This window comes from Squalius cephalus, assembly GCF_949319135.1.
Source record: "Squalius cephalus genome assembly, chromosome: 14".
NCBI lineage: Eukaryota > Metazoa > Chordata > Actinopteri > Cypriniformes > Leuciscidae > Squalius > Squalius cephalus.
Window position 1 is genome coordinate 35,782,117 of NC_137135.1, and position 27,188 is coordinate 35,809,304.

Consider the following 27,188-nt stretch of genomic DNA (forward strand, 5'->3'; position numbering starts at 1 on the left):
TGAATGTGAGAAAATAATTATTTTCTGGTCCCGTTTGAATTTTGCCATGAATGTGAACATATGTTGTCTGTGAATTTTTTATATAATTTTTCGTGTTGTTTTGAGCATTCATAATTGTTCAACATTATGAATGCTCACAACTGGAGGAACCCCAAAACGTGCAACGTCATTGTCGTGGAAATTCTTAATATGAATACAAAGTTTTGTTTGTCAAAGTTTTGTCATAAAAATGAAGTTTTATTCACGGCCGGGAGATCACTGGCCACAACAACCAAATGAGTCTCCTGAATAGAAAGATACATGTACATTTATATCATACAGTTGAGTAAAAATCAATGTCACTCAAGTCTTCTTCACTGTGATTTGTTCTGGTGAGTGGTTTGTAATGATCTGAGCTAGTCACATGACTGTTAGTTCTACTGTGTTAAGCACTTTTTGGTTCAGTATATATGGCCTTTGACCTGAGCATCCGTAGAGTCTGCGTTTCTCTGTACATTTAATGTTGAAAATACCCATTACGTTAAATATTTCTATCACAGTCATTATTAGAAAGGAAAAAAAATAATGTTTGAGAGCTTTATTTCAAACAAATCTAAAATTACACACATTTACAGCATGCTGATCGAGTTCACTGACAAATATATACGAAATTATTCTTACTGTTTAACAAAGTTGAGGGTTTATCAAACACTTTAAAGGAAATAAAAACAGTGTTGCGTTCATTTTGAAAAACAGCTTGTAGGTATTTGCTTTGCATATGCTTGCCTTAGCAAACAGCACTAACAAAACAAAGAGTAAATGTAAGGTATTTCACTACATTTCAGTCATTTATAAAGTTATAATCTTTATGGAATCCAGTCCAGCAAGTTCTTGAATCGCATGCATGGAGGAAAGGCTGTGCCGTTTGACCTGAAACACAGTGACTTTGCACTGATTCTTCAGCTTTATTGAGTTGTAGAAGATGTTGTGTATCACTCGGATGTCATTACATAACACACACATTTCAGAGTATCAGGCAGTGTTTAAAACGGGTGTGACTCCAGATCTGCAAGTTCATTCAGATTCAGTGTCTGAGTGTCACGACTGCAAGCATGATTCTCTTTCTGGGTATTGTGGTTTCTTTATTAGTTGTATATTTTATTTTTCATAGGATTTTTGTCCATAGGAAGACCTTCACAGGCACTGCCAAACTATACGGGAAGACCGTCATTGTGACCGGTAGGTGTAGTAGATGCGTAGATGTTTATCCCTCGGGCGAAATGAAAGCAGACACTGTGGATATTCAGAAAGAGAACAGTGTGGAGAGCAGCTCGGGTCTCGCAAGAGTTTGATGAGGAGTGTGTGAGATCATATTGAGATCTCTGACTTATGATTGCAGACTTTTGCAGATCTCCACTGAAATAGGAGACGAGATGGAGTCTGAATTCAGCAGAAATCTGCATTTAACTGCGAAATTAAAGAGATATCATGATTGTTATTTCCTGTAAAATCACAGAACTGAGAGTTTTTCTTCTAAACTAAATAATTGTTAACAAAAACTAAAAACATTTCAATCATTAACAGAATTAAAGGTGTAATAAGTGATAAATATTAGATTAAAATCTTAAACTAAATTACTGAAATGACTAACTGGAAATTAAAAAAAAAAAACTAAAACTGAACTAGTTAATAAAATAATTAATTAATAAAAAAAATATACCTAAATAGTAATATTATATATATATACATACACACACACACGCTAAGAAAAATGACAAAAGCATTGTAAAATGTAATAAATTACAAATTACTAAAATTAAAAAAGCTAATTCAAAATATTAATAAAAACTACACTAGTGTTGCAACATTACTAAAATAACACTGAAATGAATATAAGCATTGCATGACATATAATAGTAGATAATACAATGGAGAAATGGGCCTCAAAATGACTTAAATTAAATTGTAATGAATTTTGAGGGGGAAAAAGTGTGATTTATTGACCTGGGAAAGTTCTATGAAACCATGGGCATTTTAATAATGAATATATAATTGTGCTTCAAATATTTCTGTGGGCAGTTGAGGTCAAAAGGTCAAATGAGGTTCAGCAAGTGCAAATATTCACATGAAGCCGTGATTCTGTGCCGGTCCACGCTGAATCATACAGAACACATATTCCATAATAATAATGATCCCTGCATGTGTGGTGTCGGGAAGGTGTTCGTATTGACCCAATAGCGGGGCATGTTGTAACAGGGAAGGTGTTTGTATTGACCCAATAGTGGGGCATGTTGTCACAGGGAAGGTGTTCGTATTGACCCAATAGCGGGGCATGTTGTCACAGGGCAAGTGTTCGTATTGACCCAATAGTGGGGCATGTTGTCACGGGGAAGGTGTTCGTATTGACCCAATAGCGGGGCATGTTGTCACAGGGCAGGTGTTCGTATTGACCCAATAGTGGGGCATGTTGTCACAGGGCAGGTGTTCGTATTGACCCAATAGCGGGGCATGTTGTCACAGGGCAGGTGTTCGTATTGACCCAATAGTGGGGCATGTTGTCACGGGGAAGGTGTTTGTATTGACCCAATAGTGGGGCATGTTGTCACAGAGAAGGTGTTCGTATTGACCCAATAGTGGGGCATGTTGTCACAGGGAAGGTGTTCGTATTGACCCAATAGCGGGGCATGTTGTCACAGGGCAGGTGTTCGTATTGACCCAATAGCGGGGCATGTTGTCACGGGGAAGGTGTTTGTATTGACCCAATAGCGGGGCATGTTGTCACGGGGAAGGTGTTTGTATTGACCCAATAGCGGGGCATGTTGTCACGGGGAAGGTGTTTGTATTGACCCAATAGCGGGGCATGTTGTCACGGGGAAGGTGTTTGTATTGACCCAATAGCGGGGCATGTTGTCACGGGGAAGGTGTTTGTATTGACCCAATAGCGGGGCATGTTGTCACGGGGAAGGTGTTTGTATTGACCCAATAGCGGGGCATGTTGTCACGGGGAAGGTGTTTGTATTGACCCAATAGCGGGGCATGTTGTCACGGGGAAGGTGTTTGTATTGACCCAATAGCGGGGCATGTTGTCACGGGGAAGGTGTTTGTATTGACCCAATAGCGGGGCATGTTGTCACGGGGAAGGTGTTTGTATTGACCCAATAGTGGGGCATGTTGTCACGGTGAAGGTGTTCATATTGACCCAATAGTGGGGCATGTTGTCACACTAGAGCCTCTTCAGCAAACCTTGAACAGTAAAACAAGTAAAATGAATCTCAAAACAATTCTTGTGTCATAAGTATCCTTAAATTGTGTTCAGGTCATTTTGACCCGGAGAGGATTTTCCTGCACCCAAAAATGCCAGTTACTGTTATTGCATTGGACTAAAATGTATTTTTTTATACTTTTTGTACCACATTGTAACTAGTGCAATACCAAAACCAATGTTTTTCCGTGCACAGGTCAATTTTCAGATATTTGGCTTTTCATAATGTAAAATTGTCTCTATTTGCGTCTTTAAATTATAATACATATAGTCTGCGAGTTTTTTCTCCACTTCAGAGCACTTGCTATGTCAACAAAATCAAACTGTTCAGCTGTTATCAATCGTTCAGATTTCTGCTGTGTAAATGTGAACTGTGCTCATTGCATATTTCAGAAAACTTGCAATACAAATACAGTACATTAATAACTGCCAAAAAGTTTATTTTTATAAATGATACATTTTCATACTGCTTTACTTACATCTATTGCACAATCATTGTAAATGATAGAAAATTATAATACTTTCCTCATAGGAAACTGGAAATGAGAATGTGATCTTCATGCAACTGGATCTTGCGAGTCAGAAGTCGATCTCCCTTTTTGGGGAGAACTTCCTGAAGCCCGAGCGCAGACTGGACCTGCTGATCGATAACGCCGGTGAAATATCTGGACACAAACACAAACATAATTAAGCATCACATGATCCTTCGAAATATTAAAAAATGCTGCTTAATTTGGTTACACTTTATTTTAAGGTGTCATTGTTACAGTGTAACTATATAGGCTATTTAAGTACTGAGAAATATTAATTAACTACATGTACTCACTATAGGGTTAGGATAGGATTAGGATTCGGTTTAGTTGCATGTAAGGAATGGATAATGTAGAGCGAGGCGGTTATAGCGAGTACAACCCCTTCAGGCTGATCGGGTTGTTATTTTTTTTACTAAAATAAAATAAATATGCATCAAGCAATTCACAAGTATTTTAAGTTTCTTTCTTTAAAAAGCATGACTTTTAATACTGACTTGAACAGCGATTGGATAGTTCACTCAAATATTTAAATTCTGTCATCATTTACTCTCCCTCATGTAGTTTCTTTCTTCTGCTGAACACAAAAGAAGATATTTTGAAGAATGTCAGTAACCAAATGGTTTCTGGTCCTCATTGACTTCCATAGTATTTGTTTTCCTACTATAGAAGTCAATGGGGTCCAACAACTGTTTGATTCCCAACATTCTTCAAAATATCTTCTTTTGTGTTCAATAGAAGAGAGAAACTCATTCAGGCTTGGAACAACATGATGGTGAGTAAATTATAACAGAATTTGCATTTTTGTGTGAACTATCCCTTTAAGTAAAACATAATTTGGTTGAATTAGTGTCGATAAGTCCTGTTTTTAAGACACTCGTCAAAATGGTGTCATTTATCGGTCAATTCAACATTAGAGAATCAACACCTGGTTGTGTAGAAAAGTGTGAACATCTGATAATCTGAACACCTAAAATGTGAAATGAGTGTAGAGATAAAAACCAGATACAGTGTCTAATCCTAGCTTCTTGCTTGCCGTCCTGTAGAGAACCGGTTCCACCTGAATTACGTCACATGACCGTGGCACAGGTGTGCAGGGTGGATCAGGATAGTCTGTACCTGTGCTATAGTAATCCTCCTCAAGCTTGACTGTCACTGAGGACGAGCCGTTGCTGTTTTCCCAACTGGACGCCTCAGGACACGATCGCACCGCCTGTGGTTAACACACACACACACACACACATCTGTGTCGATTCATCTAATAACCTTTATCATTTCAGCTTTTCTGACTGCACACACAACGACACACACCCAAAAGTGAGAGTCCATACCTTTATCTTTTCTTCTTTTTCAGCTGCTCGCTTCTTTCCTTTGAGAAACACAGACACACACATCGAGATCAATGCATGCAAATCATCAAATCTGTCATTTCAACATTTGATGTGCTTTTTCACCCCAAAATCAAATAGGAAATTGTAAAATTTAATTATATTTTTTCATATATTATATCATATATCATTGAAATTATATTTGATTTTTATAATTATATGATAATGAAGCCATTTTAGGGCCATTAAGATGTTTAAGTAACTAAATGCTATATAAATTCTAATAAATTATATATTTATATTAGTATTACCATGATGCAAACGTTTCATTATTGTTTTTTTTTTTATGTTTAATTCTCATTATCCTCATTAGATTCTCATTAATTATGTTTTGATTTAAATCAACATAAAGCGTTACAGCAAATATATACAAATAAATTATTACACAATTACATTTTAAAAAACATCCTTCACGTTGAGCTTTGCTGTACTAAAGGCACAGCTAAATGTGACATTAATAACAATTAATAATGGGTTTTGAATAAATGCTGTTCTTTTTAACTTTTTATTCATCAATGAATCCTGAAAAAGTGTCACGGGTTATAAAAAATATATATATATTAAGCTGCTGTTTCCAACATTGATAATAAATCAGGTTATGACCATGATTTCTGAAGGATCATGTGACACTGAAGACTGGAGTGATGATGCTGAAAATTCAGCTTTGATCACAAATAAATTATATTTTTAAGGATATTAGAATAGAAAACCATTATTTTAAAGTGTAATAATATTTCACAATAGTACTGTTTTTTTCTGTATTTTTCTGTAGGCTTGAAGAGCATAAGAGACTTCTTTCAAAAATATTAAAAATAGTAATGTTTCCAAACTTTTGACCGGTACTATATGTGTATATGTATAATGTTTGCATTACAGTAATGATAAGTTGAAGGAAAATGCATTATATTGTCCTGGAAATAATGTAGAAAATTTCATTTATTTATTTCTAAAAAGAATTGGGGGTGAAATATGACATGAACATATTATTTTCTTCTCAGCTTTTGTGAGACACATCAGTAACAGTTACTTGGGCAGACTAAGTGGGATCATACCAGAATTATTATAGTTAACTAACACGAAAACCATGAAAAAAGTGTCACTTGAAATAAATTACATTTTAACAAATAAATTAAAATGTTAAAAATTGTAAAAAAAAAAAAAAAATTAAGCTAGTTGCGACATTTCTTAGTTTCATGTAATTTAAGTTCTACTAAAATAACTAAACTGAAATAATAATTAATAAAAATTTTAAACGTATTGTTTAAAAATAAACTAATACAAATGTCAAAAACACACAACAAAAATACCAAAACTTAAAATCTAAACAGAAAATATTTAAATAAATATAAGGCAAAATACTGATAAAAACAAGAGTGTGATGAAGTCAGTTGCAGTGTTTACATGGACCCTAATAATGCCACCGGACTAGTAGCACAGTCAGAATAAATAAAATAATCACATGTAACCGCGTAAATCAGAATGAATTGGTCAAATCAACAGTCCTTGTTTCGGACTCTCATCCCACAGCACGGCACAACAGGTCTTGTGTTTCCTTATCAGGACCCGAAATAGATAAATATAAAGTCTGCTCTTTAAAACAAAGAAAATAAGCGATGTAGGAGAATAGTTAGCGCAAACGGCAGGATTCGTGCAGTGTGTACATGATGTAAAATCAATTCTGATTTGAAGCTTGTGACATATAAACGCACACATAAACCTGATCACTTTCTTTAGCGGCCATGTAAACACTATGTTCGGATTCATCAATCGTATTGAAACAAAAGGTGTCCATGTAAACGTTGCTAGTGCCAGTATGGATGTGTGTTATGGACTGACCTCTCTTTGAGTGCCTCTCAGACACTGACAGCATCTTGTAAACTCTGAAGGCGTTTGTTCCCTTTTTGATGCTTTTGTCCTTCACCTCTTCTATGTCAGGCAGGGAGTTCATGGCACAGCGGAAGTTTGCCTTCCATGTTTTGGGGTACTGTTTGTCACCTGGTTGATATTTACCTAAAGAAATGGCAGTGGAAAACCAGATACACTTATAGATATTATAGAATAACATTTCTTGATCACTTCAGCTTTTTATATTTGTATTGCCTTTAGTAGTTATGAAAATACAGATGTAGAAGAAACTCAAACTATATATAAGAATGAGAATTTTATATATATATATATATATATATATATATATATATATATATATATATATATAGTGTTGGACTCTTTGGATTTGGAAAATAGGTGTCCTCCCAGAACACCCCATCAACCAACTAGTAAAACCCTAGCATCCAGAACACCCCATCAACCAACTAGTAAAACCCTAGCATCCTCCCAGAACACCCCATCAACCAACTAGTAAAACCCTAGCATCCAGAACACCCCATCAACTAACTAGTAAAACCCTAGCATCCTCCCAGAACACCCCATCAACCAACTAGTAAAACCCGAGCATCCTCCAAGAACACCCCATCAACCAACTAGTAAAACCCTAGCATCCTCCCAGAACACCCTATCAACTAACTAGTAAAACCCGAGCATCCTCCAAGAACACCCCATCAACCAACTAGTAAAACCCTAGCATCCTCCCAGAACACCCCATCAACCAACTAGTAAAACCCTAGCATCCTCCCAGAACACTCCATCAACCAACTAGTAAAACCCTAGCATCCTCCCAGAACACCCCATCAACCAACTAGTAAAACCCTAGCATCCTCCCAGAACACCCCATCAACCAACTAGTAAAACCCTAGCATCCTCTCAGAACACCCCATCAACCAACTAGTAAAACCCTAGCATCCTCCCAGAACACCCCATCAACTAACTAGTAAAACCCTAGCATCCTCCCAGAACACCCCATCAACCAACTAGTAAAACCCTAGCATCCTCCCAGAACACTCCATCAACCAACTAGTAAAACCCTAGCATCCTCTCAGAACACCCCATCAACCAACTAGTAAAACCCTAGCATCCTCCCAGAACACCCCATCAACTAACTAGTAAAACCCTAGCATCCTCCCAGAACACCCCATCAACCAACTAGTAAAACCCTAGCATCCTCCCAGAACACCCTATCAACCAACTAGTAAAACCCTAGCATCCTCCCAGAACACCCCATCAACCAACTAGTAAAACCCTAGCATCCTCCCAGAACACCCCATCAACCAACTAGTAAAACCCTAGCATCCTCCCAGAACACCCCATCAACCAACTAGTAAAACCCTAGCATCCTCCCAGAACACCCCATCAACCAACTAGTAAAACCCTAGCATCCTCCCAGAACACCCCATCAACCAACTAGTAAAACCCTAGCATCCTCCCAGAACACCCTATCAACCAACTAGTAAAACCCTAGCATCCTCCCAGAACACCCTATCAACCAACTAGTAAAACCCTAGCATCCTCTCAGAACACCCCATCAACCAACTAGTAAAACCCTAGCATCCTCCCAGAACACCCCATCAACTAACTAGTAAAACCCTAGCATCCTCCCAGAACACCCCATCAACCAACTAGTAAAACCCTAGCATCCTCCCAGAACACCCTATCAACCAACTAGTAAAACCCTAGCATCCTCCCAGAACACCCCATCAACCAACTAGTAAAACCCCAGCATCCTCCCAGAACACCCCATCAACCAACTAGTAAAACCCTAGCATCCTCCCAGAACACCCTATCAACCAACTAGTAAAACCCTAGCATCCTCCCAGAACACCCCATCAACCAACTAGTAAAACCCTAGCATCCTCCCAGAACACCCCATCAACCAACTAGTAAAACCCTAGCATCCTCCCAGAACACCCCATCAACCAACTAGTAAAACCCTAGCATCCTCCCAGAACACCCCATCAACCAACTAGTAAAACCCCAGCATCCTCCCAGAACACCCTATCAACCAACTAGTAAAACCCTAGCATCCTCCCAGAACACCCCATCAACCAACTAGTAAAACCCCAGCATCCTCCCAGAACACCCCATCAACCAACTAGTAAAACCCTAGCATCCTCCCAGAACACCCCATCAACCAACTAGTAAAACCCTAGCATCCTCCCAGAACACCCCATCAACCAACTAGTAAAACCCTAGAATCCTCCCAGAACACCCCATCAACCAACTAGTAAAACCCAGCATCCTCCCAGAACACCCCATCAACCAACTAGTAAAACCCAGCATCCTCCCAGAACACCCCATCAACCAACTAGTAAAACCCTAGAATCCTCCCAGAACACCCCATCAACCAACTAGTAAACTCTGTTCTCTCTAGAAGAGGGAACGAGTATTGCGTAAGTTGCTTACGCTACGGGTAAAGTCATCTTATCTCGAGATATGAAGCCAAAAAATTATCCTTAATTTTTATAATCTTGTCAACGCAGTGCAGCAACTGAGCCTGGCGTGACGGTGTGACGGCGTGACGGCGTAACGTCGCGCCCGCCAGAAGGGGCATGATTTAGCGTATATAAGAGGCTGCTTCCCTGGTTTTCGTCGACTGAAGGCGCGAGCATGGTGGATTACGCAATACTCGTTCCCTCTTCTAGAGAGAACAGAGGTTACATTAGGTAACTGATTTTGCTTACGTTGCTTACGTTGCGTAAAAGTTGCTTACGCTACGGGAACCCCCTTGTCAACACTGTGCGCCCAGCATCCACTGTGAGTCCCAGGGAAAGCCCACCGAACACGATGAGTGGGAAACAGGCGGCCAACAGAGTGGCTAGCGCATGTACATAAGCACACAGTAGGGAGTGCAGCGCGGCCCAGCCGGTCTGTACTGAGACTGACACAACCCTTATAGTGCAGCTCAACCAGGAGAGCTAAATCAAGTAGAAGTAGCCCGTGCACAAAAATTGTGGGCAGGGCATACACGCGACTTAGACTGATAAAAGTTTAGCCTGCAGGGCGGGAACTTCCAGGTTGTAAAACCTAACAAATGTAGAGGGGAAGGCCCAGACCACCGCACAAATGTCATGAATAGAAATCCTGCTGGACCAAGCCCACGATGAGGCCATGCCTCTAGTGGAGTGAGCTCTGATGCCCAAAGGGCACTGCAGGTTTTTAGATGCGTACGCAGCCGCAATAGCGTCCACTATCCATCTGAACAGACTGTGTTTCGAGGCGGCGAGACCCTTGGTGCGCCCACCAAACGAAACGAAAAGCTGCTCCGAGCGCCTGACAGCGGCGGAGCGCATAATGTAATTTCTCAGTGCTCTGACAGGGCAGAGGAGGTTATTATCGACCTCGCTGCCGGATGCCGGCAAGGCTGAGAGAGAAATGACCTGCGCTCTGAAAGGAGTGCCCATCACTTTGGGGGACGTAACCGTGCCTCGGTTTGATAATGACTTTTGAGTCATTAGGTCCGAACTCGAGGCACGTGGCGTTAACTGATAACGCGTGTAAGTCACCCACACGTTTGACTGACGACAGAGCTATCAGAAAAACGTTTTTAAGCGTGAGGTATTTCAAATCCACAGTTTCTATAGGTTCAAAGGGATGCGCTTTCAAGGCCTCCAGGACCAGAGAAAGATCCCAAATAGGAACCGACGGGGGCCGCGGGGGATTCATCCTCCTGGCTCCTCTGAGGAAGCGGATGATGAACTCGTTCCTTCCTAATGCGCGGCCATGTGTCGAGTCAGCGAACGCTGAAATGGCCGCAACATACACTTTGAGCGTGGAGGGGGACCTGCCCATGTCCAGCAGCTCTTGAAGGAAGCAAAGCACCCACGAGACCCCACACGTTTGTGGGTCTAAATTTTTTACGGTGCACCATTTATTAAACACAGACCATTTAGACGCGTAGAGCCGTCTCGTAGAGGGAGCTCTAGACTGCGTGATCGTGTTCACAACCCAGGTCAACGGGTATCCGTTGAGTATCCATGCATGCAGAGACCAGCGCTCTGGATGAGGGTGCCAGATCGAGCCGCGGGCTTGAGAGAGGAGGTCTCTTCTCACCGGTATCGGCCATGGGGCTGTGTCTGCCAGCCGCATTAACTCCGGGAACCACATTTGATTCTCCCAGTGCGGGGCTATGAGGAGCACCGAGTGGCCTGATTCTCCCGATGACCTGTGGCAACAGTGAGACCGGGGGGAAAGCGTACAGCGGGCCGCTGGGCCAGGCTTGGGCCAGCGCATCCTCGCTCTTTGAAAAGAACCTTGGGCAGTGAGCGTTGTCTTTTGATGCAAAGAGGTCGACTTTCTCTTTGCCGAAAAGGCGCCACAGTAACTGGACTGTCTGGGGATGCAAAGACCACTCCCCCGGGGGAACATTGTCTCTGGACAGTCTGTCTGGATCATCATTCAGGTGACCGGGCATGTGCGCGGCTCTCAGCGAACGCAGTGAGTGCTGAGCCCAAACGAGTAGGCGTTCCGCCAGGGCGCAGAGAATTTTGGATCTGACACCGCCCTGACGGTTCACGTAGGATACGACTGACGTATTGTCCGTGCGGACTAGTACGTGGTGATCCCGCAGATATGGGAGAAAGTGCTTCAGCGCATTCTCGACCGCCAGCATCTCTAGACAGTTTATGTGAAGGCGTTTCTCCCGGTCTGACCAGAGGCCATAGACCGGTCTGCCCTCGAAGAGAGCCCCCCAACCTAGGTTGGAGGCGTCTGTCGAGACAACTTTCCGGTGCGAGACAACTCCCACTGTCACTCCTGTGTGGTACCATTCGGCCGCCAGCCAGGGCAGCAGGGCTGAAATGCAGCCCTGATTCACACTGATTCGCGAGCCGCCGGCAGTCCAGGCTCGGTGAGGCACTCGCGCTTTCAGCCAGCGTTGTAGCCCAGCTGGAGCACATCTGCAGCTGAGGCCATGTGGCCCAACATTTTCTGAAACGTTCTCAGTGGAACCCGACTGCCTGTCTGGAAAGGGTAGCTTTTATTGGTAAGTGCGCGCTCGTGAGTGGGCACAGGGCTTACGTTCGCAACACGGCCAGTGTTTGGGAGCTTTAGAGGATCTGAACCCCGGGAAAACCGTGTGACAGAGCGGGCAGTGGGTAGGTGTGGGCACGGGATCATGGGCACATTTCCTACGCTTAACACTCGAGCGGCGCGTGCCCGCTTTATGAGAGTGAGCACGGATAACCAGACATTACACTCTTTTTGAGATTTCTCTGGGTCGCCGTAAAAACGGCGTTTGTGTGCAGGCGAGCGAGTTGTGCAACTGACTCGTTGGCTGCAGTGTACGCTACTGCAGTAGCCTTTTCTTAAGGGGACTGACAGAGCTGGGCGTTTTGATGGCGGTCCGGCCGCGGCGGGACTCGACCATCTTTTCCTCCTTGTGACTGCTAGGAGGACTTCGCAGGCTCGGGCTTCAGCGCAATCTTAGGCCGGGGTCCCCGGGGGGGAGGCGGTCTGTGACGGCTGGTCGAGCGCGATCTAGGGCGGCCGCCCTGTCGTCGCTGCTAAGACGGAGGCTGAGAAGAGCACTGTGACAAGCTACGTGCAGGAGGTTGAGCTTGAGAGCGGCCTGCAGCTGAGCTCGAGCGGTGGGGCAGGAAGAGATTCATGGCCTGCGATGCCTTCTGTACCTCTGAAAAACGATCCACAATCCCGCTTACCGCTGGGCCGAAGAGGCCGGTGGGGGAGAGCGGGGCGTTGAGGAACACGGAGCGCTCAAATTCACCCATGTCGGCGAGCGTCAGCCAAAGATGTCTTTCGGTGACGGTGAGCGCATGGATCTTCCGATGGCTTGTGCCGCGGACTTTGTAGCGCAAAGAGAGAGGTCCGTCGCGCTGCGCAGGTCCGTCAAGACAGTCTGGTCCGGGCCTCACTCGTCCATTTCGCGGAAGAGATCGGCTTGGAGGATCTGGAGAACTGCCATTGAATACAGGGCGGAAGCAGCCTGGCCGGCGGCGGCAAAGGCGTGGCCGACGAGCGCTGACGTGGTCCTGCAGGCCTTGGACGGTAGGGCAGACTTTAAGCGCCATCTGGCGGATGGCAGGCAAAGGTGCGCTGCGACCGCTTCCTCTACCGGGGGAATCTGTGTATATCCCTTCTCGGCGGCCCCGTCTACTTGAGAGAGGGTCGAGGAGACCGGAGAGCGGAGTCTAGCGGAGAAGGGGGCGCTCCAAGACTTCGAGAGCTCGGTGTGGAGCTCAGGCAGGAAGGGTGCTGACCTAGAGGCAGGCGCTTGTTGGCGGCTAGGCAGAAAACACCCGTCAAGTCTGTTAGGCGCGGGCGCCTTCGGTGGGGACCACTCGAGGCCTAGTTGGTCGACAGCCTTAGTGAGGAGGCGGAGAAGTTCCGTGTCGACATTGGCGCGGGCCCGGCTAGACTCCTGGGTCGAAGAAGAGGTGGAGCGGTGTGATCCGGACCACTCTTCGCTGTCCGAGGCCAGGAGAGAGCAGCTGTCACCGATAGCGGCCTCGTCCGCTTCATCCCCTGAGGCGACGGCAGTGCGGGCGGGGGCTGGCCGCTGGGCGTCGGGAAAGGGGGGTGGAGAAGGAGAGAGCGAGGCTCGCGGGAAGGGTTCCGGCGAGCACTTAGCTACTGCATCGGGTTCCGGTGGCCTCTGGGAGCGGCGCTTCTTGCGCGGTCCGGCGGAGGCAGGCGGAGAGACAGCGTGAGCGTCGAACAAGGCGAGTCGAGCCCGCAGGGTCGACATCGGCAGTTCTTCGCGAAGAGAGAGCGAGGGCTGCGTGGTCTCGTCCCAGGTAGAGAGCGCAGATCACATGGCGGTCCCTGTCGCTGAGCGGGGCTTGGCAAGAGCCACAGGAAATGCGAGGCATTTTGCAACAAACGCCTTGTGCTCTTTTAGAGGAGTGTGTTGCGGGGGTGAGCACACAAGGAAGCACAGCAAAAAAGGACACTGTCGCCGGATAGCGAAGCAGGCACGGATGGCTGAAGGCGGCAAAGACGACAGGCTTCCTCAGGCTCTATCCTCGGCTTGCTAGTCGCTTGTTTCGACAGCGGCATCTCTCAGAGTCCAGCGATGCGGAGAGCTTCGCTGAAGAGACGAAAATCAGGGGAGCAGCCTCCGAGCCCTTCCTTATATACGCTAAACCACGCCCCTTCTGGCGGGCTGTGACGCGTGAGGGCGCGACGTCACGCCAGGCTCAGTGGTAGGCTGCTGCAGTTGCCGCAGGGCAGCCAATGAGCACGCTAGATAGCCTGCTCTAGGTCTGCGTGCTGCTGCACTGCGTTGACAAGATTATAAAAATTAAGGATAATTTTTTGGCTTAATATCTCGAGAAAAGATGACTTTACCCATAGCGTAAGCAACTTACGCAATACGAGAGAACCTCTCGTAAGAGAATCCTAGCATCCTCCCAGAACACCCCATCAACTAACTAGTAAAACAAAAAACAACAGCTCGTCTTGGCAAATGCAAAACAGCATCCTCACATTATGACTGAGTTTTAAACAGGTAAGCACACTATTTTGTTCAGAGAATGACAGAACGTTCTGTCTGTATGTGTGTGTTTATGTTTACATGCAGAAATGTCAGTGTTTCATGCTGACTGCACCTGTGTTTATGGCCCAGTTTCGGAAGAGAGGAGCATCTTTCTCCACGTCCCAGCCGTGTCGCGCAGCATGCATCCATGGAATCTGGAATATTCTCTTCTCCTGCAGGCAAAGAACATGCAAAAGATGTCACGGATCAAGACACACCCTGCGTATGTGCACTTAAAAATGACGAAACGCTTCACAGATAATAACATCGTGCTCATGGCGATTGTAGTTTTCACCAATTAAATGCTATAAAAAGACTAGCACAGTCACAGTACCTTGTTGACCCATTTCAGCCCCGGTATTTTACACGAGTTTATCTGCTCTTCCAACCACGGCCTCATTCGCATTCTCTCTACCGGCATCCTGGCCTAGAGAAGAAGAGAGAGAGATAGAGAGAGATCTGGAATTTGTTTGACAGCAACTTTTCCTCCTTCAACAGGTTGTACATTCCTTCATGACTTTCCAGGAAGCAAGATGACAAACTTTAACCTTTAAGGTAGTTGTTAGAGTCTCTGGATCAAGTTCACAGTAGGTGGCGGTAATGCACGAAATCGATGCGAATCGCCAAAAAAAAGGAAGAAGAAGAAGAAGACGACGAACTTTTCACTCCAGTGAATTTTATATAGTGAATATGCAGTTAATAGCAGATCTTTCAGTAGTAATCGTGTAAATAATAGTGTTTTATATAGGTATTGTGTATTGAATTTTATATTTATCATCGTGTATTTTATATTGTGTGCGTGTGTGAAAGCGGTTAACAAGTGAAAATTAAAAAGTGATGGTCAGCAAACCAGAAAGTGCACCACGCCACCGGTCTGCTCCACCATCATATTCAGTTTATTAACTTGCCGTGAATTATTACACAAATGTTCAGTAAATACATGAAGGGGTATGCCAAGGCTAAATATTGTTTTGACAGTGGCATCATAAAATGCTTGATATGACTCATACCATATGAAGGCTAAAGTGAACGATAATACTAACTACCGTTACCAACCTCCCTGCAAAACTCACCACAACTTTGCAGGTCCTGTGCCTCATGCTGGCGTACAGTAGCCAGTAACGATACAAATAAAAATACGTACACTAAAAGATTATTTAGTGTGGTGTTTATGTATTGCCTCACGGTAGTGATCCTAATGTGTGATCTTCTTCTTTTGTTTTGGTTTATCGCGGTTGGCAAACCAACTTAACGGTGCATTACCGCCACCGACTGGGCCGGAGTGTGAATCAGGAGATATTGGAACTTTAATAAAAACTAAATTAAATCCTTTTAGCTAAGTCTGTGTCTCTCAAAAACTTAATAACAAAGTGATAAATGTTACTGGATGTTTTCCCTAATAAACCTTGCATTGTAAAATTATTCTGATTGGCCATTCTGAGAGACTGAAAAAGCCGATTTCTTTCTTGGCTGTACTTTTTGCAATGAAATAAAATATGCTCTACATTATCTAAATGACTACAATGTTGGATGTTTCCCTATTATCTTCAATGAAGAATTGAGCCCTGTGTGTCCTATTCTTAACCGTGTAATTACACTTTCCTCTCTTCTACTACACTCTGTTCCTTCTGGTTGTATATTATATAAATGTCCCCCTTTGTCATGATCCACCCAATACTCCATGTTGATCTTGCATATGCTTTAATGAACATTTTAGCTTCAGATTTGCTATATGGAACTTGTAATATTCTATTGTGTTTCAGTGTTTGTTTTGCAAGTTTGTCAACCTCCTCATGTAAGAAAACTGATTTTAAATCCTTTGCATTTAACTTACAAAACCATACAAATTTTATGAATTATATCATTTCTTATAGATTTCATGCTTTCTAAAGCTGAATAACTATCAGATATAATCACTGAGTTATTTAAATCATTTCCCTCTACCCATTCCAAGGCCAACAAAATTGCAACCAGCTCTGTTGTGTATAGGGGACATTCTACCAGAAACGTACATTTCCACTTATAAAAATCTTGGGGGAAAAAATATATTTTTCTTAAATCTGAACGTTGAGTCATATGGAGGACATGTTAAACTATGAGAGAAACATATCATCCCATCTCAGCATGTTTTTATGATTGAATAAAATACAGTTTTATATGCATTTCACCCCTAAAATGTCAGGCCCTGTCACAGACAAATTTGTATTTGTTAGAATGGTTTCATAATGAATTTCTTTGATACAAATAGCATTTTCTTATTGATCACATGTCCCTGATTGTATCTAACATGGTTTTATAATTACTTTAAGAAATATAAGTAACTTTTCGGTCAACTGTAGTACACAAAAATCACAGAATACCCACCAGGCACTCATATAGTTGTAAAATAACTACCTTTACATAGGAGATTTTTACAAAAACATAGTAGTGGATAGTAGTGGATATATATCCCCACCTTCATCTACACAGGTAAAGAGATTAATTAATTAATATTTCCTCAAATAGTACATTTTTGTCATAATTTCCTGTGTGACAGGACTGACCATGGCGTGACAGGACTGACAGTACTGTGACAGGACTGACTTTATGGATTTTGATGATGCAGAAAAAGTTATGTTTTGTGTTCTTTATTTAAGTTTTGATTGCCATTTCTTTTTTAAATTATTATTATAATTTTAATGTTAATGTAATATTAGACTATGGTAAAATTCAGCCAAGGACATACACAATATTGGCAAAAGTATTGGGACAGCCCTCCAAATAATTGAATTCAGGTGTTTAAATCACTGTTTGAAATCACTGTGTTTAAATTCCATGGCCACAGTTGTATAAAAATCAAGCACCTGGGCCTTCATTTTACTATTGCATGTGTTAAATACATAATATATGCAATAAATGTAATAAAAAAGAACAATAACATTAATTTGTAAGGCCGTGTCACACAGGAATGTGACAGGGCCTGACGGTTGGCCATTTTAAACTGCCATTACTCAGCCTGCTAGCATGCTAGCATAAAAACTGTTAACATGCAAGCAAGGAATTTCAGTAACCTTTTTAGACATGTTTTGAATTTAAAACATTTTCATTATTTTCTGGAATGTTTTACCGTGACAGGGCCTGACCCTTTAGCTCGTCTTCCTAAAAAAAACATACAAAAAAAAGCTTAAAATCATACAATTCAATGACAGAATGCAGCCTTGATCAATGTCAGCTTCATCTGGATCAAATGATGTCACTTCCTCTGAGTGATACCCTTAAAGGCGTATTTCACACATTTTATGTAGAGTTTTATGTAAACGTGACAGGACTGACCAAAACATGGGGACAGTTGTAAAATAGAATTTATTTGTAGAATTTATATATAATTTCATGTTTTTGATCAGTTGATGTGAATGATAACAGCTTAAACTTGTTATTGATGGAGCTTTTTTCCTAAATAACAGTTTTTAGCATAACAAAACTATGGAAGCTGTAGCTCCAATTTGGCTGAGGACAAGGACATGGACAGGATTTGTAATTTTCAAAAGTGTTTTTAATAAAGAAAAAAATATCTGAGAACCTAATGAATGACATATTCCTTTACAGAACAACTAACAGAAATCAACTATGAGCCAGTTTTAGGAATTTTTGGATGAAATACTTTTTTAGTCACTGTAACAATTCAAGGACAGATAATGTACGTTTCTGGTAGAATGTCCCATAGGCTACTGATAGATTATCTGACATATTACCCCATTCTTTGGAATATATACTGCTGACCCAGCGTGTCCTGTCTTTGGATCCTTGGAACCATCTGTAAATATGAATGTATGATCAGAAAAATGCATATCCAGATAATATTTAAGTGATGTCTGGCCATAAATGTGCTTGAAGACACAATACGTTTTTTTTATATTTATATAAAAATATGTTGTTACATATGTTAAAATGTATATATGTATATACATTTTAACATGGTTAAAAATGGTTAGCAATTAACATAAGTTACATTAATTTCTTACCACTGAATTAGCGGGACTCTTTTGGTCAGTAAACAAAAACTCGGTTAACTTCGTGTTCTCTTCAATTATACGTGTCAAATCTCTCTGAATTCACACTATTTACTCTCGTATAATTATTAATTATAAGCAATTATTCAATAAAGAGGTCGATAAACTAATGTTAGTCAGCAAAACGAAATGCGCGCGGCTTTCTGTTGAAGACTGAGGTAAGCGCGTGCTGGAGAAGCGCGTGCAGAATCAGATCACGGGCGCGCGCAGGAAAGATTTGTATGCTTTTCATACAGCGCGTAACCTTGGCTTGATATTTTTAGCTGTAAAATTGGATTTACCTGAAAATTATAATGCATTTAAACGCGCTCTAATCCAGGTTTTAATAAACTGTATCTGCAAAATATTTTTTTTTTGAAAAATGACACATTTTAGCATAATAACATGGCTTGTTATAAAAATAAACCCTAAAAATAACTTGTATGGAACGTCCGGTTCCCTTAGGTGGAAAAATGCGGTTATTAATAAAATAACCAAATGGAAACCATATGGAACGTTCTGTGTTTGGTGGGTAATACATTTACATACATAAATACACACACACACACAGACACACACATATAGAGGCCTATCATACTGGATGCAGTGTTGGAAAGGGTGTATACACACAGTATTTTTATGACTGAATGACTGGAGTGGCCAAACAACAAAGTAAAGTCATAAGTGTCTCTCTGATTTATGGAGATAATTGTATGAATGCTCACAACTGGAGGAACCCTCTGACACCGAAACGTGCAACGTCATTATTAGAAAGGAAAATAAATAAATGTTGGAGAGCTTTATTTCAAACAAATCTAAACTTGCACACATTTACAGCATGCTGATCGAGTTCACTGACAATGCATATATGCATATGCATTTAGCAAATTTGAGGGTTTATCAAACACAAAAGGAAATAAAACAGTGTTGCGTTCATTTTGAAAAACAACTTAGGCATTTGCTTTGCATATGCTTGCCTTAGCAAACAGCAAACAAAGAGTAAACGTAAGGTATTTCACTAATTTCAGTCATTTATAAAGTTATAATCTTTATGGAATTGTCGTGGAAATTCTTAATACGAATACAACCTACTTAATCTGACTTCTTCACCATGGACAATTTAAACAACTTGCAGTTGTTAAAAATAATAACTACAGTATCTCGAGGTAATTCCCTGAATACAATACAATACTTCCCTGAAGTAAGGTGACGGCGTCCCGTCAAGAAGCTCATATCACACATGAGCACACAGGTCTTTATCATCTACACTCTCACCGTCCCTCTCAGGTGTGCGCTGGTCCGACACAGGATCATTAACTCAGAGTATTACAGCCTCACTCCGAGGGCGGCTCTATAGTCTTCCAACACTATCACTGTCTCTACGGTGGTCTTTTGAGCATACCTATCAGGAATAGGGGTACAGTAGTTAATTTCTGTCCCCCAAGGTACAATCTACACTAACGTATCCCATAGGGCTTATTATTGGACCTCAAGGTATATATATGGACCTTTTTGAGGGTCAAAAAGCATTAAAAGGTGCATACACTCACCTAAAGGATTATTAGGAACACCATACTAATACTGTGTTTGACCCCCTTTCGCCTTCAGAACTGCCTTAATTCTACGTGGCATTGATTCAACAAGGTGCTGAAAGCATTCTTTAGAAATGTTGGCCCATATTGATAGGATAGCATCTTGCAGTTGATGGAGATTTGTGGGATGCACATCCAGGGCACGAAGCTCCCGTTCCACCACATCCCAAAGATGCTCTATTGGGTTGAGATCTGGTGACTGTGGGGGCCATTTTACTACAGTGAACTCATTGTCATGTTCAAGAAACCAATTTGAAATGATTCGAGCTTTGTGACATGGTGCATTATCCTGCTGGAAGTAGCCATCAGAGGATGGGTACATGGTGGTCATAAAGGGATGGACATGGTCAGAAACAATGCTCAGGTAGGCCGTGGCATTTAAACGATGCCCAATTGGCACTAAGGGGCCTAAAGTGTGCCAAGAAAACATCCCCCACACCATTACACCACCACCACCAGCCTGCACAGTGGTAACAAGGCATGATGGATCCATGTTCTCATTCTGTTTACGCCAAATTCTGACTCTACCATCTGAATGTCTCAACAGAAATCGAGACTCATCAGACCAGGCAACATTTTTCCAGTCTTCAACTGTCCAATTTTGGTGAGCTCGTGCAAATTGTAGCCTCTTTTTCCTATTTGTAGTGGAGATGAGTGGTACCCGGTGGGGTCTTCTGCTGTTGTAGCCCATCCGCCTCAAGGTTGTGCGTGTTGTGGCTTCACAAATGCTTTGCTGCATACCTCGGTTGTAACGAGTGGTTATTTCAGTCAAAGTTGCTCTTCTATCAGCTTGAATCAGTCGGCCCATTCTCCTCTGACCTCTAGCATCAACAAGGCATTTTCGCCCACAGGACTGCCGCATACTGGATGTTTTTCCCTTTTCACACCATTCTTTGTAAACCCTAGAAATGGTTGTGCGTGAAAATCCCAGTAACTGAGCATATTGTGAAATACTCAGACCGGCCCGTCTGGCACCAACAACCATGCCACGCTCGAAATTGCTTAAATCACCTTTCTTTCCCATTCTGACATTCAGTTTGGAGTTCAGGAGATTGTCTTGACCAGGACCACACCCCTAAATGCATTGAAGCAACTGCCATGTGATTGGTTGATTAGATAATTGCATTAATGAGAAATTGAACAGGTGTTCCTAATAATCCTTTAGGTGAGTGTATATGTACCGTTTCTTTTTAAGGTTAAGGTACACTGTAAAAAGTTTAACTATTATTTACTCACGGGAGTTCGCACGGGACTTCAGCGCGAGACTACAAAACACTATTTAGGTGAATTTAAACAATGACTAAGTTGCTAAACGCATCTTGTTGTCATGTAAGGGCCCTGTTCATGTTGGACAGACATTTTAATTGCATTTTGTGTCTTATGTATATGCCCCCATAACTGCCGTTTTAGCTGAGTGGGAGCTCTGGGCATTAGCTGTAGCAGCTCCGTGTTGCTAGGGCCAATCCGTTTCGTGTTTTTTTTCCCTAGACAGTACTCACAAGTATAACGATCAAGATTAACTAAAAAATTGCCCGGAGTTCTCCTTTAAGTTAATAAAGTTAAATATTTCTGTAATATTTACTTAGCCACAGAATTATTTTTTAGAGTGTACAATATTGTACCCTTGAGGGTACAGCCCCAGTGACAAGCCATTGTACCTCGGCCTAAAGGTACAATTATGTACTTAATTTTCTGAGAGTGTAGAATCTTTAGTACTTCTATTACTTCCTCAATCACACATAGATGTTCTTTTGTTTTCTTTTCAGCGTAGAACCTGTTTCTCAGCTGCGCAGCACCTGACCCGACTCCCAAGTTGCTCTTTGTAGAAATGTTTTATTCACGGCCGGGAGATCACTGGTCACAACAACCGAGCGAGTCTCCTGAATAGAAAGATACATGTACATTTATCATACAGTTGAGTAAAAATCAATGTCACTCAAGTCTTCTTCACTGTGATTTGTTCTGGTGAGTGGTTTGTAATGATCTGAGCTAGTCACATGACTGTTAGTTCTACTGTGTTAAGCACTTTTTGGTTCAGTATATATGGCCTTTGACCTGAGCATCCGTAGAGTCTGCGTTTCTCTGTACATTTAATGTTGAAAATACCCATTACGTAAAATATTTCTATCACAGAATCCAGTCCAGCAAGTTCTTGAATTGCATGCATTGTGCGTGATGTGAGATACGGACTGGAGGAAAGGTGAGGAGCTGTGCCGTTTGACCTGAAACACAGTGACTTTGCACTGATTCTTCAGCTTTATTGAGTTGTAAGGGGCCTGAGTAAATGTTGTCTATCACCCGGATGTCATTACATAACACACACATTCCAGAGTATCAGGCAGTGTTTAAAACGGGTGTGACTCCAGATCTGCAAGTTCATTCAGATTCAGTGTCTGAGTGTCACGACTGCAAGCATGATTCTCTTTCTGGGTGTTGTAGTTTCTTTATTAGTTGCATATTTTATTTTTCATAGGATTTTTGTCCATAGGAAGACCTTCACAGGCACTGCCAAACTATACGGGAAGACCGTCATTGTGACCGGTAGGTGAAACACACCTTTGTGCAAACGTTTAGTCTGCATGATTTCTCAACTATGTGGTTTATCCCTCGGGCGAAATGACAACAGACACTGTGGATATTCAGAAAGAGAACAGTGTGGAGAGCAGCTCGGGTCTCGCAAGACTTTGATGAGAAGTGTTTGAGATCATATTGAGATCTCTGACTTATGATTGCAGACTTTTGCAGATCTCCACTGAAATAGGAGACGAGATGGAGTCTGAGTCTGCAGGAGAATTCAGCAGAAATCTGCATTTAACTGCGATATTAAAGAGATATCATGATTGTTATTTCCTGTAAAATCACAGAACTGAGAGTTTTTCTTCTAAACTAAATAATTGTTAACAAAAACAATCATTAACAGAATTAAAGCTGTAATAAATTATAAATATTAGATGAAAATCTTAAACTAAATTACTAAAATGACTAAACTGGAAATAAATAAAAACTGAAATAAAAATGTATTAATTAATTAATAAAAAAATAGACCTAAATAGTAATATATATATATATATATGTGTGTGTGTGTGTGTGTGTGTGTGTAATAAATATGTAATTTATTACATATTTTTTATGTGCTTTTGTCATTTTTCTTAGCTTGTGTAAATATATATATATATATTAGCTTGTGTAAATATATAAGCTAAGAAAAATGACAAAAGCACATAAAAAATATGCAATAAAAATTAAAAATTAAAATTAAATAACTGACAATACTATAAAAACTAATTCAAAATATTAATAAAAACTACACTAGTGTTGCAACAATACTAAAATAACTCTGAAATGAATTTAAGCATTGCATGACATAGGCTATAATACTAGATATTACAATGGAGAAATGGGCCTCAAAATGACTTAAATGCAAATTTTAATGAATTTTGAGGGGAAAAAAAGTGTGATTTATTGACCTGGGAAAGTTCTATGAAACCATGGGAATTTTAATAATGAATATATAGTTGAGCTTCAAATATTTCTGTGGGCAATTGAGGTCAAAAGGTCAAATGAGGTTCAGCAAGTGCAAATACTTCACATGAAGCCGTGATTCTGTGCCGGTCCACGCTGAATCATACAGAACACATATTCCATATTCCATAATAATAATGATCCCTGCATGTGTCTGACAGGTGGGAACACTGGGATTGGGAAAGCGACTGCGTCTGCGATGGCAGCGAGAGGAGGACGAGTGATTCTGGCCTGTCGAAGCAAACAGAGAGGAGAAGAAGCAGCTCGAGAGATCAGGATGGTGAGTGTGAGGAAGACCGGGGCATGTTGTCACAGGGAAGGTCTATATGTGTTCGTATTGACCCTATAGTGGGGCATGTTGTCACAGGGAAGGTTTATATGTGTTTGTATTGACCCTATAGTGGGGCATGTTGTCACAGGGAAGGTCTATATGTGTTTGTATTGACCCAATAGTGGGGCATGTTGTCACAGGGAAGGTTTACATGTGTTTGTATTGACCCTATAGTGGGGCATGTTGTCACAGGGAAGGTCTATATGTGTTTGTATTGACCCAATAGTGGGGCATGTTGTAACAGGGAAGGTCTATATGTGTTCGTATTGACCCAATAGTGGGGCATGTTGTCACAGGGAAGGTCTATATGTGTTCATATTGACCCAATAGTGGGGCATGTTGTCACAGGGAAGGTCTATATGTGTTCATATTGACCCAATAGTGGGGCATGTTGTCACATTAGAGCCTCTTCAGCGAACCTTGAACAGTAAAACAAGTATAATGAATCTCAAAACAATTCTTTTGTCATAAGCATCCTTAAATTGTGTTCCCGTACCCAAAAATGGCAGTTAATGTTATTGCATTGGACTAAAATTTACAGAGTCTAAAAACCTCCCAATTTTTTTATAATTTTTGTTGGATTTTTTTTTTCTTTTTTCACATTGTAACACTTGTGCAATATGTGCAATATGTGAATACTATTTGTCAACACTTTTGAATAACTAATTCATTTTCTAATAAACATTATACAAAGGCGAGACACTACAGGCACAAACGTTGTGTTTCCGTGCACTGGTCCATTTTCAGATATTTGGCTTTTCATAATGTGTTTCAGACTAGAAAAAAACAAAATTGTCTCTATTTGCGTCCAGATTTAAATTATAACACATATAGGCCCGGTTTCACAGACAGGGCTTAGACTAAGCCAGGATTAGACCATAGATCAATTAGGACATTTAAGTAATTTTTATAAACATGCTTAGAAAAAAACATTACCGATGTGCATCTTAAAACTAAAAAGGCACTGATATATTTTTAAGATCAGTCAGTGCAAGTTTATTTCAGTGGAAACAGCTCAGACTTACATTTTAGTCTAGGACTAGTCTTAAGCCCTGTCTGTGAAACCAGGGGATAGTCTGCGAGTTTTTCCTCCACTTCAGCAACACTTGCATGCACCAAAATTTACAGTTTTATTCCTATCTATATTCTGAAGGTTTTTATAGAAGGGTTTGATAATATATCATTTGTCTGATTTTATATAACAGTTCATCCCTAAAAACATGATGAAATGTATCGTTCAGATTTCTGCTGTGTAAATGTGAATTATGCCCAAAATTTCTGAAAACTTGCAATACAAATACATTGACAACTGCTAAAAAGTTATCAAATAACTATATTGATATCTATTAGTACTCATTTTTGTGAATGATACATGTTCACACTGCTTTACTTACTATCTATTGCACAATCATTGTAAATAGAACATTATAATACTTTCCTCATAGGAAACTGGAAATGAGAATGTGATCTTCATGCAACTGGATCTTGCGAGTCAGAAGTCGATCTGCCTTTTTGCTGAGAACTTCCTGAAGGCCGAGCGCAGACTGGATCTGCTCATTAATAACGCCGGTGAAATATCTGGACACAAACACAAACATAATTCAGTCTAAAACCCACGTATAAATCTTCACTGTCACATGATCCTTCGAAATAATTCTACACTCTAAAAATGGCTGGGTTAAAAACAACCCAATTGGCAACCCAGCGCTGGGTAAATATTGGACAGAACACATGCTGGGTTAAATTAACCCAGTGACATTTTAACCCAGCAGGCTGGGTTGTTGAGAAACCCAAGATGTAGTCATTTTTTTTTACCATTAATGGATTTGCTATACTGGGTTATTTTTGCTGGGTTATTCTTATAATTTCACCTGTGCTTTACTGTAAAACTATGAATTAAGAAATAAGGAAGAACATGTTTAGACAGTTAAAATAATTTTTAATGCTTGTCAACTGACATTCACAAATGTGTTCAAATTGGCAGCAATGACAACAAACTGCACATTAAATTTAAATGAAAAAATAATTTAGTGCTGACATCAAAGTTTATATGCTGCTTAAAGGCGAACTCCGGTCAATTTTAACATTGAGCTAATTTTTTTGTACATTTGGAGTGCTGTCAATACAGAGAACAACGACAAAAATCGGTGTTGCCTACACAGAGTTATTCTATTTTTAAAATTTGCACCCTGTTGACTTCAATGGGGCAAGTTTTAAACCTGCTTTTAGCCTCTTAACATCCTTGATGTGTCATTACAAGTGCCCAGCCATGTGAGTGATTCCTTCAGAGTGAACACGAGTTAATCTGACTGCAGTAGATGTGAAAGATATGTATAAAAATGATGTTATTTAAGCCAGCGCTCATACCTGTGTTTACATCCTGTTTTCGGCTGAAGTCCACAGTAGTCGATTGCCGAGTTCACGCGCATAGGTTTATCACGCGAAGGAATCACTCACATTTTCTGTGCACTTGTAATGACACATCAAGGATGTTAAGAGGCTAAAAGCAGGTTTAGTACTTGCCCCATTGAAGTCAACAGGGTGCAAATTTTAAAAATAGAATAACTCGGTGTAGGCAACACCGATTTTTGTCGTTGTTCTCTGTATTAACAGCACTCCAAATGTACAAAAAAATGAGCTCAATGTTAAAATTGACCGGAGTTCTCCTTTAATTTGGTTACACTTTATTTTAAGGTGTCATTGTTACAGTGTAACTATATAGGCCATTTAAGTACTGAGTAATATTAACTATATGTACTTACTATAGGGTTAGGGGTAGGATTAGTTGCATAATGTAGTTATTACTACATGTAACGTGTAACAAGGACACTGTAAAATAAAGTGTTACCCTTAATTTTTATTAAAGTTTACCTTCAATCTGATTAATTTAATACCTTTTTATTAATTGTCTTTTCAGCACTGATAATAATCATAAATGTTTCTTGAGCATCAAATCCTCATATTAGAGTGATTTCTGAAGGATCATGTGACACTGAAGACTGGAGTAATGATGCTGAACATTCAGCTTTGATCACAGGAATAAATTACACTTTACTATATATTCACATAGAAAACTGCTATTTTAAATTTTAATAATATTTCACTGTTTTTACTATACTTTTGATCACGTAAATGAGCAGAAGAGAGTCTTTTGTTCCAAATTTTTGCCCA

At 41.0% G+C, this 27,188-nt stretch overlaps 3 protein-coding genes across 3 annotated transcripts in view; 1 reads left to right on the top strand and 2 right to left on the bottom strand.

Moving 5' to 3' along the window:
- The window catches only part of LOC307170850 (interferon regulatory factor 2-like), a 45,826-nt gene extending 30,130 nt beyond the window's left edge, over positions 1-15,696 (bottom strand). Inside the window, exon 1 of the mRNA XM_079892161.1 lies at positions 15,618-15,696. Within this exon, the coding sequence (XP_079748287.1) occupies positions 15,618-15,644 (27 nt within the window). The 5' untranslated portion in view covers positions 15,645-15,696. The remainder of the gene's footprint in view (positions 1-15,617) is intronic.
- On the bottom strand, positions 563-15,760 carry LOC307170851 (interferon regulatory factor 2-like). The gene is made up of 8 exons (XM_079892164.1): positions 15,618-15,760; positions 14,879-14,971; positions 14,618-14,717; positions 6,996-7,169; positions 5,103-5,140; positions 4,891-4,984; positions 3,763-3,906; positions 563-1,446 (listed from the first exon to the last, which is right to left on the bottom strand). The coding sequence occupies exons 1-7, from the start codon at positions 15,642-15,644 to the stop codon at positions 3,821-3,823; spliced, it is 612 nt and encodes a 203-aa protein (XP_079748290.1). The 5' UTR covers positions 15,645-15,760; the 3' UTR covers positions 563-1,446; positions 3,763-3,820.
- dhrs13l1 (dehydrogenase/reductase (SDR family) member 13 like 1) overlaps positions 603-27,188 on the top strand; it is a 33,885-nt gene continuing 7,299 nt past the window's right edge. Inside the window, exons 1-4 of the mRNA XM_079892146.1 lie at positions 603-894; positions 22,360-22,705; positions 23,848-23,966; positions 25,463-25,586. Coding sequence (XP_079748272.1) covers positions 22,579-22,705; positions 23,848-23,966; positions 25,463-25,586 — 370 coding nt within the window. The 5' untranslated portion in view covers positions 603-894; positions 22,360-22,578. The remainder of the gene's footprint in view (positions 895-22,359; positions 22,706-23,847; positions 23,967-25,462; positions 25,587-27,188) is intronic.